At 42.0% G+C, this 18434-nt stretch overlaps 1 protein-coding gene and 1 long non-coding RNA gene across 2 annotated transcripts; one reads left to right on the forward strand and one right to left on the reverse strand.

The window, feature by feature from the left end:
* The first annotated feature begins 179 nt into the window (after window positions 1-179).
* LOC117844127 (uncharacterized) lies at window positions 180-1158 on the forward strand. Its single transcript, XR_004637874.2, has 2 exons — window positions 180-754; window positions 925-1158. It is a non-coding gene; the product is annotated as an uncharacterized lncRNA (long non-coding RNA).
* A 4139-nt stretch (window positions 1159-5297) lies between these two features.
* On the reverse strand, window positions 5298-11257 carry LOC117865561 (uncharacterized). Its single transcript, XM_072293018.1, has one exon. It carries the CDS (start codon window positions 11135-11137, stop codon window positions 10091-10093), a length of 1047 nt encoding a protein of 348 aa, XP_072149119.1. The 5' UTR covers window positions 11138-11257; the 3' UTR covers window positions 5298-10090.
* Window positions 11258-18434: the final 7177 nt, after the last annotated feature.

An 18434-nucleotide genomic window follows, 5' to 3' on the forward strand; every position in this document is an offset into this window, starting at 1 on the left:
GGGGTATTCAAACACTGACCGTATATGTCCATGATGGCAGATACTTCCGACGTGTACATGAATAAATGTGGAGAGAGAGCATGGCCGGCCGTGGCTCGTGCTCCCAAACTTTGGCGACGGCTCCTTCTCCCGTTGTACGCCTCGCTGCGAGAGGTTGCCGGCTCACCCCCGAGGGCGATGGCAGCAAATCTCTCGTGCGCGCACCCAATCTCCCTCGGGGAGGGGAAGGACGGGAGACGGAAGCGGCGGCATCTCGCTCGTATGCGGGCTAGGAGAAGGCTGGGAGGGTTAATTCTTTCTCGTACCTTGCGCTCAAGTCGGGCGAGATGGGAAGCGCCGGCTCCGTAGTCTCTCTCCGACGTGGCCTGTTTTTCTGCTGATGTGGACTTCTCCCAGCCGGCTTATTCACATTATTATACTTGCTCTAAATATCCTCGTCCACACGCTCAAGTCATCCTCAGAATTCATCCCCAATCCGAGCCCTACCTGGCTCCTGGCGGTGCAGAAGGGTGCGGCGGCGCGACCACTCGTAGATGTGCGGGAGTGGAGGGGCGAGGCAGAGGTCGTGCAGCGGAAGGGCGCTGCAGCGGTGGGTGATGGGAATGGTACAGCCACAGCGGCAGCTACGGGTGACAGGAAAGGCGTGGCAGCGGCGGCGGGAGGGAAGCGCACCTGCAAGGCTGCTGCATCATGGATGTGTCTTCCTCTGCTTGACCGATCCCTCATTCCTCCATCGACGGGAGCTGTCCTCAAGGTTTGGATCCGGCTGCCTGGCAATTCCCTGCTTCACCGAGTCCTCCATCAGACCTACTGCTTCAATTTTCTTATGCGCTGTGAACGGGGCATCCATTCTTGCATTTTAGAATCAGGCTTTTAGCATCAAATGCATGCTCTTCTATTAGTGAGTAGCATCCATTCTTGCAGGGACAAAGATTTACAAACTCAAGGATGCTTACCGGTCTGTACTTTGCGATGCTTGAACTTAAAGGGGAAAGAAGTCTTGGCCTTGCAATTTCTTTTCTTGTTGAATTATGTTGCTATTTGTTGCACTGTGAGTTTAATTATGTATCCATGAGTAGATCCATGACATAACATTTTTTTTATTTATGACTAGGTATTATATGTTTATTAATATCCTAATTATATTGTGTTAACGTACATGTTAAAGCCTAGTGGCCTGCAGCCTAGTGGGAAAGGAAGAATGAGCGAGCAGAGCAAGATCTGTTTCGATAATATGTCGATGCTTGCGTTCGGCAATGCCATTCTGCTTTGAGGTGTGTGGACAGGTCACACGATGGTGTATACCAGTACGACTGAAGTAGTGATTCAGACGACGATATTCAACACCCTACCAATACGACTGAAGTAGTGATTCAGACGACGATATTCAACACCCCAATCGGACTGAAAAACACGAACTTTAGTGTTGAATTGTCGTTCAACATAAATCTGAAAGCTGTAGAAAGCGGACTCAACATCAGACTTGCGCTTAAGGAGATAAATCCAAGTGAAGTGGCTATTGTGCGACTCGTGCTCACTATTGCTTTGTCACGAAATTGGAGTGTTGGAGGAGACAACCTACATGTGCCAACTGCCGAGTTTTGATGACCCCGTCATCCTGATCATGTTTGCAAAACTGCACAAGTCAATTTATGGACTTAAATAGTCACCGCGTGCTTGGTATTCGCGTCTCAGTGACAGGCTTCATCAACTCGGTGCAGCAAACCCGACACCTCCTTATTTATCTTCTCTCAGGATGGCACCACAATCTACATGCTGAGTTATGTCAATGACATCATCATTGCAAGCTCCTGCCCCAGGGCATTAACACGTCTCACGTCTCATTCAGCTCCTGCGTGTCCCCTTCCCAATTAAGGATATTGGTCCGCTCCAATTTTTTTGGGAATAGAAGTTGTTTGCGATCTAGGGGGAATGTCACTCTCACAAAGCAAGTATGCTAAGGATCTGCTCTGCCGCACTCACATGGAAAACTGCAAGCCAGTCTCCACTCCGATGTCTGTCCAAGAGAAGCTATGTTCAGATCAGGGCACTCCACTAGGTGATGCTGATGCCTATCTTTATCGCAGTGTTGTTGGAGTTCTCCAGTATTTGATGCTTACAAGACCAGACATATCGTTCGCTGTCAACAAGGTCTGTCAGTACCTCTCGAAGCCAACCACGATGCACTAGGAAGCTGTGAAGGGAATATTGCGATATGTAAAGGGCACAATTAGTACATGGCCGCTCATCAAAAAGTCTCCCTCCATGTTGCTTAGTGTCTTTACTGATGCCGATTGGGCAGGCAGTGCAGACGATCGGCGTTCTACTGCAGGCTATGCTCTTTTCTTTGGTCCTAATTTGATTTCGTGGAGTTCTCAAAAGTAACCCACGGTGTCGCGATCATCAACTGAAGCTGAATATAAGGCACTGGCCAATGGTACAGCCGAAGCAATATGGATACAATCTCTTCTTCATGAACTTGATATTCCTCAGTCATGACCACCAGTGTTGTGGTGTGATAATCTTGGTGCTACATACCTCACGATCAGTTCACCGGGAGGATCGCCCTCCCAATTCGAAGTTTTTCCAATGTAGTTATATGCCAAATATCATGATTGTCCTCCCCGCCCGAGACTCCTCCACCGCGTCCACCGAGCACCACCGGCCAGTTGATGTTTTTTTTCATTTTTTTCCTTTTTGTTCAAGTAGATCTGATTATTTGATTGAAATTCTATCCACATATATATGGTTATTTATATGAATTTTACTTACATTGCAATTACTATAATTTGCTAGTTGTGGTGTAAATCGTTTATATGTATATGTTGTTCAAATAAGTTTTGCATTATTTTTTCTAAATTATTTGCTTCCACTATATATTATTTTTTCATATAGATAGTGTAAATTTTGTTTACATAAGGATTGTGTGAGAAATTAAAAGTTGTTACGTTTTACCATTTTTATTCCATGCAATTGCAAAATGATAATGAATACGTTATGATTAGTTATAATAATGTTCATGAGATCTAAACCAACAATGGTAAATTTCTTCCATTATTTTGGATAATCTTTTATTCTGAACATTTTGTAAATTTTATGTGGATAGTTTGGGCTAACTATGGCAAGTGAAAGTTCTTTCCCCGTGGTGGTAGCGGCCGTGGAGGTGGCCGTCGTGGTGGTGGTGGCCGTGGAGGTGGCAGGGGATATTTCGGGCACGATGACACTCCCGCTAGTCTTCTAGGACTTCAATTCCATGGCTCCATTGACTTGCCATTCGACGATCGAAGTAGAGGAATAATTCCCAACATTGTAATATTCTTTCTTTCTTTTAATTGATTTTGTTACTACACATGAATAAATTCTAAATTTACTTTAATGCAGCTTATCAATTCATTAGATGGCTCAAAAATGTTGTCAAAACTTTAGGTGGTACTTCTCCTGTGGTGCAAACCGAGGATGTAGGTGAACCAAATATGGAAAGAAAATATCTTTCTTTTCAAGTACCTGTTCAACATCAAGATTTCACCTCGTTGTCACCAGGACACCCATGGGTCATCTTTGTAACCTACATTAGCTAGATCTACAAGTGTCAACCCATAATTGTTATCTGTAACGCCATCGGGTGTTTGACCCATTGGCACCGAAAGATGGGTATTCGGATATTCTCTCCATAGTCAAGTTCCCATATTTCCTCTATGAAACCGTAGTAAGTTATGTTCTGTTTGGATGTATCAATCACCTCTATACGAACATCACTGTTTTGGTAAGCCACGCTTTTGTTGTCCTTTGCTGTGGTATAAAATGTGTATCCGTTAATTTCATATGCTTGCCATGAGGTGACATTGCTTGATGGCCCAGACGCCGACCTGGTTAATGTTACATCTTCTGTGAAATTTCCTTGAAATAGCTCCTCATGGTCCCTCAACCATGATGGGAAACGCCGCTTTTGCTCTTTGATGATCCAATCCTCCGAGCGACCATTACTTTGTCCACAGACTTCATTTAGGTGTTGCTCGATGAAGAGCTCCACTATTGCAAGTTGTTGTAGAATGCTTGAATGCGCTTTCTCCACTTGCTGGTTGTCCTTGTCTATGAATCTTTTCATTCCAATGGTACCTCTCCCGGACAATTTGCCCTTGTGTCAAAATTCCGATAAACCAATAGCTCTCTTATCTTTTATGTTATCTATGCAGCAATCAACACTCTCTTCTATATGGTAGCTCTTGATCAAGCTACCATCTGAAAGGCCTTGTTTCTCATGTATCCATTGAGAGTCAACATGAACCGTTCGTATGTCCACATCTGATGGAAGTACATAGACCCTAGTTCAGTTATTTGCTGGACCATGTGGATCATGAGATATTCCATGATATCAAAAAAGGACGGAGAGAAGCACATCTCAAGCTAGGCCTAAGTTTCCAACACAAACAGTTGAAGCCTAGCCAACTCGACACAATCAATCACTTTCTGTGAAATCACGTTGAAAAAGTAACACAGCCGTGTGATAACCATCTTTACGAATACTGGTTTGATAGCCCGAATCGCAATAGAGAGAAAAATTGTGATCATTACATGGCAATCATGAGAGTTATAGCTGGCAAGCATCATGTCCTTCAATGAGACTAGTGACCGGATGTTTGATGAAAATTCGATCTCCACTTTCAACCCGCGCAAGCACTTGCACATAGCCAATCTATCATTTGGTGTTAAGTTGTAGCTAGCCGGGGGAAGGTAATGCTTACCATTATGTAGTTCTTGCGGGTGGAGCTCTGTCCTAATTTGAAGGTCAACCAGATTCTTTCGTGATTTTAGTCCATCCTTTGATTTGCCTGATAAGCCCAAGAATCGGGTGGTGCTATCCAACACATTCTTCTGAAGATGCATCCCATCAATGGCATGGCGCACTGCCAGCTCTCACTAGTATGGCAAATACTTAAAGAAGATAAACATCTTCTTAAACGGCACGTCCGCAATGTCTATAGTTTCAACCTGCTTCCTTCCCCTTTTCGAATTATCAGCACCACCTAATGACTTCTTACCGAGTTTGAACATGATCTTCTCGCACATTTCAAATACTATTTTACCAGTAGCCGGTTTTGGAGCAAAGTCATTCTCATTGGTGACATTGAAAAAGTCCTTCATACTGCGGTATTTATGTGTCTTCAATAAGAAGCGCCTATGCCGCATGAACACTGTCTTCATAGATCTCTTAAGGTACACATATGATGTTCCATCCAGACAAACTACGCATGCTGTCTTACCTTTTACCTGACCTATTAGGGAAAATAGGGCAGGATAATCATTAATGGTAACAAACATAATGGCCCTTAGTGTGAAGTGCTCGTGTCTGTACTCATCCCACATCCAAACCCATCTTCCCAAAACTTCTGCATATCTTCCATGAATTTCTCAAGGAAAACATCTATATCGATGTCAGGCTGCTTCAGACCTTGTATGAGAATGGTTAGCAAAAAAACTTTTTCTTGTGATATAGCCATGGAGGAAGGTTGTATATGGCTCAGCATTGGCCATGTGCTGTGCGTGTTGCTTCTCTCACTAAACGGATTCATACTGTCTGTACTCAATGCAAACCATACATTCCTTTTTTCATCTGAAAACTCTGGATGATTGGCATCGAAGGTCCTCCACTGGCGAGCATTGGAAGGATGTCGAAGCTTTCTGTCATCCTTTACTGGACGATCAGCATGCCAAGTCATCATTTCAACGGTCTTTGGGTTTGTAAACAAACGCTTTAGATGGTCCACCACCAGCAAGTACCAATTCACCAAGGCAGGGACTCTACGCTGAGTCATCGTGTTAGTACCTATACAGGACTCATCCTCCACTTGAGCACCAGCACTTTTCTTTGCAACCTTCTTCCTCTTATTCCCGATGGAGGAACTGGCACGGTCCTCATAGAAATCAGTATAACTTTTGTAACAGCTAGCATCGCAATTTGGACACTTTTCCAATGCCGCGTACTCACCATAGTACAATATGCAATGGTTCCATGTATTCTCTGCACACGCATCTTCAATGGATTGATAATCTTTTTTGCTTTGTATATGTTTTTTTGGCACAAAGTTAGGCTTCAGGAGGAAATTGCCCAGCAAAGTAAGGAGATTATTGAAACTATTGTCTAACCAGCCGAATTTAGCCTTATGGATCAGAAGATAAAGGATAAAACGCAGCACTGTCCACTCCTTAACACATCCCACATACATACGGTCCTTTGCTGCCTTCTTGAGTGTCTCAAAATTTTCTAACCCTTTAGCACTCCCTAGCAACACTTCCGGTTCAATGTGGCACAACATGTCCTCCATATCAACATCACGTTCCTCGTCCACCTATGGTTCCACACGCACATCCGTTTGATCACCATTTTGATCTCCACGATCGTAATCATCATCCATCATAACGTGATCATTGTTGTTTGGATCATCACCACCCACTTCATCACAACCAGTATCAATGTCTGTGTTAGTATCCTCCCATACAATATTGTTGCTGCAGTCAAAACCGGACAGCGTATTTGCTTTGTCTTGCAAATGCGAGCGTGCTTCTTCGCAGCCTCCACAAACTTCGATACCTCTGACATGAAAGTAAGTGAATGTCTCCGTATGCCATACATCCATGCTCTATGATCCATCTTTAACAACCTATGACAAGAATTCTATGTTATATTAACTAATTTAATGAGTTATTCCATAAACTAAATTAAATTATGAATGTAGTAACTAATAAGTAGGAAGAAATTTAATAAAAAATAATTCTATATTACCCTAAATGAAACTTAATTGAACCTTGGATGTAATAATTAATAGGAAGAAGGAAAAAAAATCAAACTCAATTATATATTAAGATAATCAAATTCATTAATTAAAACTATGGATGTAATAATTAATAAAGAGGAAAAAATAATCAAACTCAATTCTATATTAATGATAAAGATAGCATTGGGTTATAATATGACTATAGAATTTTATTTACAAAAATAATCCATTTCTAATTTTTTGCTCTCTCTTCCCTCCTCTCTCTCCTAGTTCTAGATCTAGATCTAGATGACAATTTAATGAAGCTAGAAATGATAGATAGAAGTTGAAAAACAAGGTTGGAATGGCACAAACTCATCTTATATAGCCAGCTCCTCCAAAGAAATCAAGAGCAAAACGTTCCCCGTCAGATTTGGTGTTTTCATAGCTTTTCCCGAGCAGTTAAACCTTGGATGTAATAATTAAAAGAAGAAGGAAAAAAATTAAACTCAATTATATATTAATTCAATCAACTTCATTAATTAAAACTATGGATGTAATCATTAATAAGTAGGAAAAATATAATAAAAACTAATTATATATTATCCTAAATGAGAATCAATTGAACCATGGATGTAATAATTAATAAGAAGAAGGGAAAAAAATCAAACTTAATTGAATATTAAGATAATCAACTTCATTAATTAAACTATGGATGTAATAATTAATAAGTACGAAAATATAATCAAACTCAATTCTATATTATATTAAAATGACAAACATAGCATTGTAATGATTATAATATGATCATAAAATTTTATTTAAAAAATAATTCATTTCTAGTTTTTTCTCTCTCTTCCCTCCTCTCTCTCTCCTAGTTATAGATCTAGATCTAGATGACAAGCTATTGAAGTTAGAAATGATGGATAGAAGCTGTAAAAGAAGGTTGGAATGGCACAAACTCACCTTATATAGCCCCTCCTCCAAAGAAATCAAGAGCAAAACCCTCCCCCTTAGATTTGGTGTTTTTGGAGCTTTTCCCGAGCTTCTCTCGGGCAAGCTCCAAATGGAAGGTTGCCTATGGAAGAAAATGAATAGGAGCATTTCTGGCAAGCTCTGTGCTGGCGGGCGACATAAGCCAACCGCTACCACAGACGGGGTGCATCTGTGCTGGCGGGTGCTTGCGTCGCCGGCCCAAGAAAGCTTTATGCTGGCGGGTGCCAATCATGCCCGCCAACACGCTAATTTAGCTGTGCCAGCACAAATCATTTCTGGTGTAGTATATAAAATAGAAAAAAATCGATAGATGCGAGCATGAAACGTCATGGTTTAGATGCTTAATGTCTAACCTGGTGCAATATGTCCGATTGAACCGTTGGGTCCACATGACATAGAAGAGCTATTATGCAGCATGGATGAGCTTGTATACAGAAATTTTGTCAATCCAAAGTCAGCAACATGAGCTGTCATGTCATAATCCAATAGAATATTGCTTGGCTTCAGATCACAATGAACCAAAGCCTGCACACGGCGGTTATGAAGATAATCTAAAGCATGCGCGACATCCATGGCTACGTTTATCCTTTGCCCAAGACTTAGTGACCTCTCTTCGGATGCATATGTTGTCGGATGGATCCACTTATCCAAACTACCATTTGGCATATATTCGAAGATGAGAGCTTTAAACTCCTTCCCACTGTAATCAATGGTAGAACACAAGGTGATGACATTAATTAGATTCCGATGACGAATTCTCTTCAGGACCTTGCATTCATCACAAAAGCTCTTCACTGCTCCATGTTGCTCAAGATTGAACACTTTAATCGCTACAGGAAAAGTAGCAACATCCAATACAGCCTTATATACTGCTCCGAACCGACCCATACCAACTAAATTATCAGGTGAGAAATTGTTAGTTCCCTTGAAAATGTCAGCATAAGATACTTTCTTCAGCTTCTTGTTACTGATGAAAACCCTTTGAGGTTGTCTTCTCTTAGTGAAAAATAACCGTAATATACATAGCAGTGAAAGCAAGGAAAAAACACCAAGTGGAAGACCAATCTTCAAAATATAAGAAATCCCTTTCCTACTCGAGTTAAATGCCAAGCTGGGTGGCAACCCATGTATCACAGTTAATGCGCACATCATCTTATTTCCTTGAAGAGATACCTCAGCTGTACTATTGAAAGGACTTCCAGTTGGAACTGGCCCGCTAAAATCATTGAAAGACAGGTTCAAGTATTGCAATGAAGTATACGATTCGAAGAAACTTGGAATGGGTCCTGATAACTGATTTTGAGAGAGATCCATTTTCTCAATGCCTTCCAAATTTTTGAAGGAGTCAGGAATACCCCCATCAAGGATATTCCTATCCAATTGCAGGGATTGCAAAAGCACACATTGTCCTAGCGAAAGTGGGATTTTTCCTGACAGTAGGTTTCCCGAAAGATATAACTGCCCAAGATTGATAAGATTCCCAACCTGTGATGGTATGGAACCACTAAAGAGGTTGTGGGATAAGTCCAATCCGCGTGAAAATGATGAGAGTCTAAAGAGTTCTACTGGTATGTTTCCATCAAGGCTGTTAGAGTACAAGTTTAGAATCAGCAAATTTTTGCAGCCTTCTAAAGCTGATGGTATTGTACCCTGTAATTCATTATTGTCGAGGTACAGTTCCTCCACCTGGCCAAGATTACCAATAGAATTCGGAATGACACCGGTAAGCTTATTTCTTGCCATGCTTAGAGAACCCAATTTCCGTAGATTGCCAATGGTTGAAGGAATACTTCCGGTTAACTTATTCTGGTCTGCATAAAGTAATGTCAGGTTCTTAAGGTTCCCTATGCTATAAGGTATGCTTCCTGAAAAATTGTTCTTGCTTAGCCACAGCCAGTTCATATTTATCGTAAAATTGCCAAGTGATTATGGTAGGCTTCCTTTGAAAACTTATTGTCATCTAAGAGCAATTTGACCAGATTGCTGCAATTTGTGAGATAGAAGAGAGAGCTCCAATCTTGTTTTTCGAGGTGATTCACGCCTATGTCCAATTCCTTCAGCATAGTCAAGGTCCCTAATCTAGGAATGAACCTATGGAATGAGTTGAGCCCAAGATCAAGGACTTCAAGACTAGACGCATTAACCAATGAGGCTGGAATTGGACCTTCAAATCTGTTCGCTTGCAGTATCAATGTGCTAATGGAAGGTAGAAGGAGACAATGTTCCATGGAAGTTTTCCAGCCAAGGAGTTATTACCCATGCTTAGAAAAGTTAATGATGACATGTTATAAATGCAGTATGGTACCAAGCCTGACAGCTCATTGATGCTTATATCCAAACTTTCAAGGGATGCTACCAACGAGGTTGTTGTCACTAAGGTACAAATGAGAAAGGGAAGAAAAATTCGCCAGGGATATAGGGATGCTTCCTGAAAGGCTATTATCGCTCAAGGTAAGAGAAAAAAGAGGTGATGACACTGTATTGACAGATGGTATAACCCCGGTGAAATTATTACGTTTAAGATCAAGCACCAAGAGGGATGAGCTGTTGAACAATTCTGGAGGAATCCTGCCGCTAAGACTATTATATGGGAGTACTAGGTATTGCAGATACTGACTGTTTGTTATATTATGTGGAATTCCTCCAGTGAGGTAGTTTTGACCTAGATTAACAAAGGTAAGAGATGGCGTAGTACCTAATGAGTCAGGAATGTTACCGACAAAGTTATTTCCTGACAGATTCAGTACTTGAAGGGCAGGGAGTGTGCCAATCCATGGAGGAATTCTTCCTTGGAGCTTGTTGCTACTAAAATGGATGAACTTGAGATTGGAGCATCGGCTAAGGTTTGAAGGGATCTCACCTGTGAGTAAATTGTTCCAGAGGCTGATCTCCTCAAGGCTAGACAATGATGATAAAGCTGCAGGTATCATGCCATCGAGTGAATTCATACTGAGGTTCAGCTTTCTAAGCCTCTTTAGGCCACCAATTGCATCGGGTATGGCACTGTGGAGATGATTATCGGATAGGTCAATGGTTGTGAGGAAGGAGAGGTTGGATACACTGAGTGCTATCTGACCAACAAGGCCCTTGGAGCGCAAGTCCAGTGCAATAACACGATTAGTGTGCTTCTTGCTGCACGTAATTCCTTGCCAATTGCAGAAATTGGCAGAACCATTGCGCCATGAGGCCAAGGCTCCAAGAGGATCGTTGGAGAGCTGCAACTTAAAAGATAGGAGAGCTTGTCTGTCAACAGAGGATTTTTCGGTGACTGATGGGTTATTTATGTTAGTTGCAGCTATTGTAGGAGATGGCAAGGTGCAGAGCAGGATGAGGGGGACATGAACTATGGTAGAGAAGTGTGGGTGAAGATTTCTGCAAAGACCAGCCATGTTATTTTGTTGTCCTCTTATTGGATGACCAAAGGGAGTAGTGGTTTTTGCATTGGTTACTATGAGTTTCTATCACTATATATAATATTAGTTGGTGCAGGGAGGTACAAGTTCAAATGACCCATTCAGCCCGCTATCTAGTGCTCTACAATTTGACCACATTATTGCTTACAACATTCGAGCTTTGTGGAATGGTCATCAGTCGTTGCTTCATGGCACCTGAAAGTGGACGAAGACCTGGAAGTCGATGCTCAAAAACGTGTTAGGTTAAACTTATTTACCTAATTACCTTGCACCGGGTCCGGGTGTAATCGGCCTATTTGTGTCAAAGCATAAGGAGCAAGGTCAAGCTGTACTAAATAAATGAACTTGAATCACCCCATACATGATACTCCAGACCAGATTTAACATCGAATTTGACATTTATATGAGAACCATTATTTTCCAAAAAATAAAATGAGAGCCAATATATTGCAGTGTACGCAAAGGAGGGTCCAACATTCTGAGACCTGTTTGTTTGAGCTAAAGCTAGAAGTTTAAACAAACATCAAACTTCTTATGCAGCTTCTGAAAAGCTAAAAGTTAATATGTAAAACTGGAAAACTCAATTATCTGAGTTTTTCTTAGCTTTGTGAGCTCAGAAAGTTAAAAACACCATCTAAAAACTATTATTGGCTTTCAGAACAAAAACCAGCCAGAGGTTTTCAGAAAAGTTCCAAAACGTATAGCTCAAACAAACAGGGGTTGAGTGCTTTTAAAGGGACTTACGGCCTGTTGGTAGAGATTTTTGGGCTGTCCTGCAGCCGGACAGCAGCTGCTACAGTAAAACGCACAGCTGCTGCTAGATGCCCAGACTGGAATGGGAAAAAAAGATGCTTGGCTGCAGCTGATCGACTGGCATGCACCAGCTGCTGCAGCCGCAGCTGTCCAAATAGCAGAAGCGAGCAGGAATAGTTGAATGACACGTTCTTACTTTGAATGACCACATCACACAGTGTGAGTGGCTAGCGATTTTGTTAAGTGATTAGTCCCACATGGCCACTGATGTTACTGGCAATCTACCACTAATGTGAATATGTGATTTATGGTTCCATGTAACTATCATGAGTCAAAGTGTCCATCATCCCTAGGTGTTCATCACAATCAGAGGATAACCATGACCGCACAATAGAACACGACGGAAATTTTTTAAATCATTCGCCTGGGAATTTTTGTCATGTCAGTCTTTTTGTCACATTCTAATTAGAAAATGCTATTTATCCCAACATTATCTTATTTATCGCCATCTGAAATTACATGTAATTCAGCCTAAAGTACAGTACTAAAAATACCTCACTTTATGTAATTTTTGAGTTTGCATGTCCAGATACCTGTGTTCACTAGATAATTGGGTGAAATGACTTAGAAATTGTTTCACTCACAAGAAAAGAACGAATGTGAGCCATTAGACAGATAAATGGATGAAATGAAAAATAATACATTTATCCAGATGATAAGTTGCAATACTGGTTTTCTAATGGAGTTTTGATATATGAACATTTATAAGTTGTCTGTTAGTAAATATAATTTCCAGTAATTACTAAATTTAGAAACTGTTGTACGTTTGTCAATTATTCCTCCTAGATTGGATTAATCTCAATCTAAACCTTTTTATCCCCTGCAATGTCACACTCCCAAACAATGGCTGTGTACATACCCAGGATTTACGAGTAAGACTTGAATTAATGTTGTAGTTTCTAAACGTCATAAAACGTTGGAGATAGATTCATTGGACTCGGCAAACAGAAATCTCCCAAGTAATATGGTGGATGCCAGGTGACAATAAAGGTCTGTCGTAGTGCTGAATGATGAAAAGAACACCGTGGCTTACGGCAGAGGTGCGCAGGAGACTGGAGATTACTCAAGACTTTTGACTTGTTTGTGGTCAACTGGTCATCACTCTTCTAATTTGGAAGCGACTGCCCAATGTGCGTGAATCCACTAAGACAAGAGTGGAAGACTAAGACATTGAGTTTGACAAGTGGAGACACGGTGAGTGGAATTATTAGCACACACGAATCTACCTAGTGGGCCACCAAGGAAGAAAGACACCAGGGAGGAACGATTTGTGTCGGGTAATGGTTACAAAGATCTGAAATTTGTAACTTTATAAGGGTGCCCACGGGCTGTTTTTCAGAACCTGAGAGAATGCCTACCCCGCCATGTGCTGGAGCAAGCTTGCGCGTTCTTCGAGCATTAGCGTCTTGCTGGTAGTGCTGGCATTGGCCATGGCGCCGATCGCCCATCAAAGTGATGATCGTATGAGGAACATGAATGATAGGCCTTGTGAGTGATTCCTTGTCCACAATTAAAACTACCATATTTCATAGCATATGATTTTATTAAATTTGGAGCAATCTCGGTTGACTGGCTCTAACCTCATAATAATAATGTCATTTGTTGTAGCTAACTCTAATCAGGATCCGCCGACTGGTAAGGTGTGACAACCTTAGCTGATTTAGCTTTGATTAAGCTTGGATAGGAAGCTTAGGCACTCAATTAGCACATGAAAGGTCCAAATTGCCCTTTTAAAGCTTAATTTGGGCGTAATTCAAAACTTGAGATTTTACATAGAAACATACAATTTTGTCAAACTAAGAGTTGTAGAACTTTTCATTTCCAACAACTTTTATTATTAGCACTTTTGCTAATTTGAAGAGGAAGAGGTCCAAAAACTAGATTTAAATTCAGAGGCAAATCAACTCAATCCAAAAAACTGCCAAGTCCTAAAAACAGGGTTGAGTAGAGTAATTTACTAGCTTTTATTTCAAATTATAAACCACAGATTAGGGTAGACCTTTTACAAAGTTTTAGGGTAAACCTAGAAGAACAAGTTTTACAATTATATCTTGAACTAAATCAATTTAGAATCTGCTCGAATTCTAGGCCAAACTCAGCTTAACTCTCCAACTCAGCAAAAACAGCACTTAAAGTCTAACCAGTGAAAATTTCCTCAACTTGGCAGCTCTATTTATCACAAAATTTATACCAAACTTGACCTAGACCCTTCATAAAAGTTTGATTAATACAAGTCTATTTCAATTTAACGTTTTTGACCCAGGGCAAAATCTCAACAAAAATCCTTCAAAACTTGGGTCAAAGTCGACCAAAGCAGTCAACTCAGCTCAAAACTGCAAAATGGTGCTAAGTCTGAAAACAGTTCAAGTGTGTATCTTGGAATACAATTTACTCACAGAACTTAAGTAAAACCCTTTATAGAAGTCTGAGGTCTAAGTTCATATAACAACTTCATCAAAAAGCCTCTAGTCAAATTTCCAACCTAAGCCCATCAAATTTTAAGCTAAAATTAGTCAAATCCGTGAAATCAGCCTAGACTGCAAATCAGCCTAAGTCTCAAATTCGTGCGTTCTGCCGAATTTTGAGCCTTTATAAATTCAAATTTTGAGCCTTTATAAATTCAAATCTAGCTCGATTTTGGACTTAACCCTTTTATTGAAGTTGAAGCCTGACCTGTGAACAACAAATCATAGAAAGGACAAATTTCAAGATTAGTTGAAAAATTTCAAATAAACCCCGCCCAAACATCACCCCTTCGCCTGAACCACGTCGCACCCCTTTCGCCAGAGCGCACGCCGTGTGCTCCAGCTCGCCGTCGCCACGTGGCTCCCCCCCCCACCGGCGAGCTTGTCGTGCCCAACATGCGGCCGCGACAAGACCCAACGGCACCCCTCCTGACCAGTGAACGCGCGAGCCTATCCTCCCCTGACAAATGATCCCCTCCGTCCTATCCCGCGAGCTCCTCCCTCCGCCATGACGTCGCCGCCTACCGGCCGCCGTTCTCTACCCAACCCTGGCGTTCGACACGACAACTCGTGTGCCAGCTTCGCCAATTCGTCCACCCGGCAAAGCTGCTTCTTTGCGCTTGCAATCGTCCGCACCCAATGGCTGCAAGATCACCCCATGACCCGCATCTCCTTCTGCCACTCAACGCCGCCGGCCACTCACCCGCCACCTAGCTTTCCTCCCCCACTCGCCTCCGGCCACATCGCTCGCTCGCCTTGGCTCTGCCTCACTCCCTCGCACGCACCCACGGCCATAAAAGGCTTCACGCTACCAGAGCTTCCCCTCCCCACACCTTTAGTCCCCCACAAGCTCTGCCGCTGTGAGCCTCACCATTGATGGCCCCCTTCCGCCCAGCACCTCCACTCGCCACCGCCCCCAATTGCCTCCTGTAGGGATACGAGGTAGGCTACGCTAGCGCAAAACAAAATTTTTTTACCGCATAAATCAGGAATAACTGCTGTTATAGATCACGGGATTACCACTCGACGCACGGGTGCGGAAGTTGTAGAAACGCGTCGGGGCAGCGAAGTCGATCACACGTTGATGTCGAGCAACTCCTCAGCAGCTCGTCCACGTGCAGAGACGCCCTCCTCGTGCCGCGGCTCGTCAAGCTCATCGTCGGCTCGTTAGGTTCCTCGTCGGAGCTCTCGTGCGGCGGCTCGTCCAAGTGCTGCAGATGCAACACCTCCAAGGTATCCACACGTGCGGGAGGAAGCGTCGCAAGCCGGACTGATAGGTCCATGAGTTGCAACAAGGTGAGGGCGTGGGGGCGCGGCTGCTGCTGGTGCGAGAAGGGATTAAATCCTAGGGTGCCCCCACCCTTCAATATATAGGGGTTCCTAACGGGTCTCTGGGTCCGAGACCCATTAGTACTCCTAAACCTGGTCCAATTCAGATCACATCCGAATTGGACTTCCAGCCCTTTAAGTGTGTGACCTTATAGGTTCATAAACGTATATACATGGCCCGAGTACTCCTACTCGGCCAATAGTTAATAGCGGCCTCTAGCAAGACATACTAACTCCTATACGCACACGAAGATCATATCAGACGAACCATCACAACATCACCTACATGCTATTCCCTTTGCCTCACAATATTTGGTCTAGCTCCAAGCCGACCACTCTTTCTCGATGCTGTGACTCGGAATTCCTTTCCAGGTTAACTCTTAACCTCACATAGCATGGCCATGCATTTCCGGATCCGATCACTCGAGGGGCCCAGAGATATCTCTCTCAAATAGAAAGGGGCAAATTCCATCTTGACTAACCATGCCTCACAGCATGCTTCTTGACAAACCCAAAAGCTACGTTTATAACTACCCAGTTTCGGTGTAGCGTTTGATAGCTCCTAAGTAAGTCGATCCACATCTTGAGTACATGCGACAATCTCAAGTCTAAGGACAAAGCGTACACGTTGTGTAAAGAGAAAACTATATAACTTGCGTTGGGTTAGTCCTAGCACATGTCTCTACATGTGCCCGCATTATTAGTTTGACATCTCCATATCCATGACTTGTGAAACATAGTCATCAACTAATACATGTGCTAGTCTAATATTCATGTGTATCCTCACATGAACTCCGACTAGGGACAACTTTAGAATAACCATACAAGTAAAGAGTTTCACATACAATTCACATAATTGCAAATTAATTCAAGTAGCTTTTAATGGATATTCAAGGAGCACAATATATAAGTCATGGATACAATGGAATATCATCATCTCTATGATTGCCTCTAGGGCATTCCTCCAACACCTCCGCACAACCACGCGAAGCTTTCACCGCTGCCTGTTGACCATCGGACACCTCACCGGCACTGGAACACCCGAGCACTTCACCACCGCCGCCTGAGTACGCCTCTTCGCCGTTCACCACCGAGAACCCTCCACCGCTGCTTGCACCTTCACCAATCTTGCTCAAGGTGAGCACGCACATGCACCTGAGTACTTGTTCCCCTCGTTTGTGTCATTAATCGCCGGGATTTTGCCAGACTTGTCGCCGCCCGCCGTAAGGGCATAGTTGCATTGATTAGAGTTTTTCTAGGGGCCTTGCCGTGAAGCTTTAACGTGCACAGGGACCTGAGTGTAAGAAACTGAGAGCCCTGCGTAAATGTGCCAGTGACTTTTCTATTTTAATGTTGATTAAATGGCCTGAACTTTGAAAATGCATAAGTAATTGTAGAAAAGTGGTAAAAGTGCCAAACCAACTTTGTTAAAATCCTTGAGATAAGTAGTTTTGCAGAAAAATGGTATTGGCCATGTTACTGTTACAAATTTTTCTCTAGACTTTATTTCTTGTTAAAACTTTTAAATGCATAATAAATCATAGAAAAATGGTAAAATGGTAAAACTACCTCTATTAGCTTTGTTGTAGTAAGCCTGTGCTTAGCAAAATCCTTTGGACCCTGGCATAGATGTTTATGTCACTGTTTTAGTTTTCTCCTTGAAATCTAGTGAAAAATCTTTCTTTTTCATAAGTAATGGAATCTGTCAGAGAAACATATGAAACCACCTGGGTTAGATCACTTATGCAACATTTTTGCTAGGAAGCATAATGGTCACTGTAAGAAACATGTTGGGACATGCCTTTCTTCTTATGCAAGAGTAAATAATAGATAAATATGGAAGATAGATGTCCTTCACCAAAAATTCTGAAAAATTTACCAAAGACTCTGTTGCACCTATGTAACTCACTGTTAACATTTCAGCAAAAAACTTCTTGTGTTAAGCAAGATAAAAATAGTTAAGTGCTTGCTACCTTAGGGTGGTGAAATAAATATAATGATTTCTGTAGTGATCCAATGAACCCAAAATTTTTACAGAAGCCTACTAATGGTATGAAGAAGTCACTGTGAAATTTTCAACCCCATAGCTAATCAAATGCTGCTGAAATGAATTGTGGAAGTTAAAGCTAAGAATAAATAGATAAGATAAATTAAGTAATGATAAGGGTAAAATGGTAATTTTGGAAGAGGTACAGAAAAACATTCAAAAATAGGATAACTTTCAATAAGTGTTAAGCAACCCTAGAGTGACCCCCACCCCTCTTTTGTGAAGTTAAAGTCATTAAAATCTTATATGTGTACACAATCACTGTCAAATACACCCGAGGATTAAAACACGAAATTACTCATCTAGCATATAAACTTAATGTTTATCTAAGTGTTGTGGTCGTTGCACTTAATGCGTCTGTTTAACTTGAAATGCATCTTGCTCGCAAACTCATGAAACTTGAACATTTCATATGCATCTCGTGTAGAAGCAAACCTCGCAGACGGAACGTACGAGCTGACACCTGCTGAGGAGGAAGGGTCTGCCGAGCTGCACCACACTGAGGCCGAGTAGGAGATTCCCGAAGCTTCCAACGACCCGCTAACTAACATGGTTCAAGAAGGCAAGCCCTGGAGCATAACCTAGTTTTCTAAATTCATGCAATATCTATGATACCTAT

This window comes from Setaria viridis, chromosome 1, assembly GCF_005286985.2.
Source record: "Setaria viridis chromosome 1, Setaria_viridis_v4.0, whole genome shotgun sequence".
NCBI classification, from domain to species: domain Eukaryota; kingdom Viridiplantae; phylum Streptophyta; class Magnoliopsida; order Poales; family Poaceae; genus Setaria; species Setaria viridis.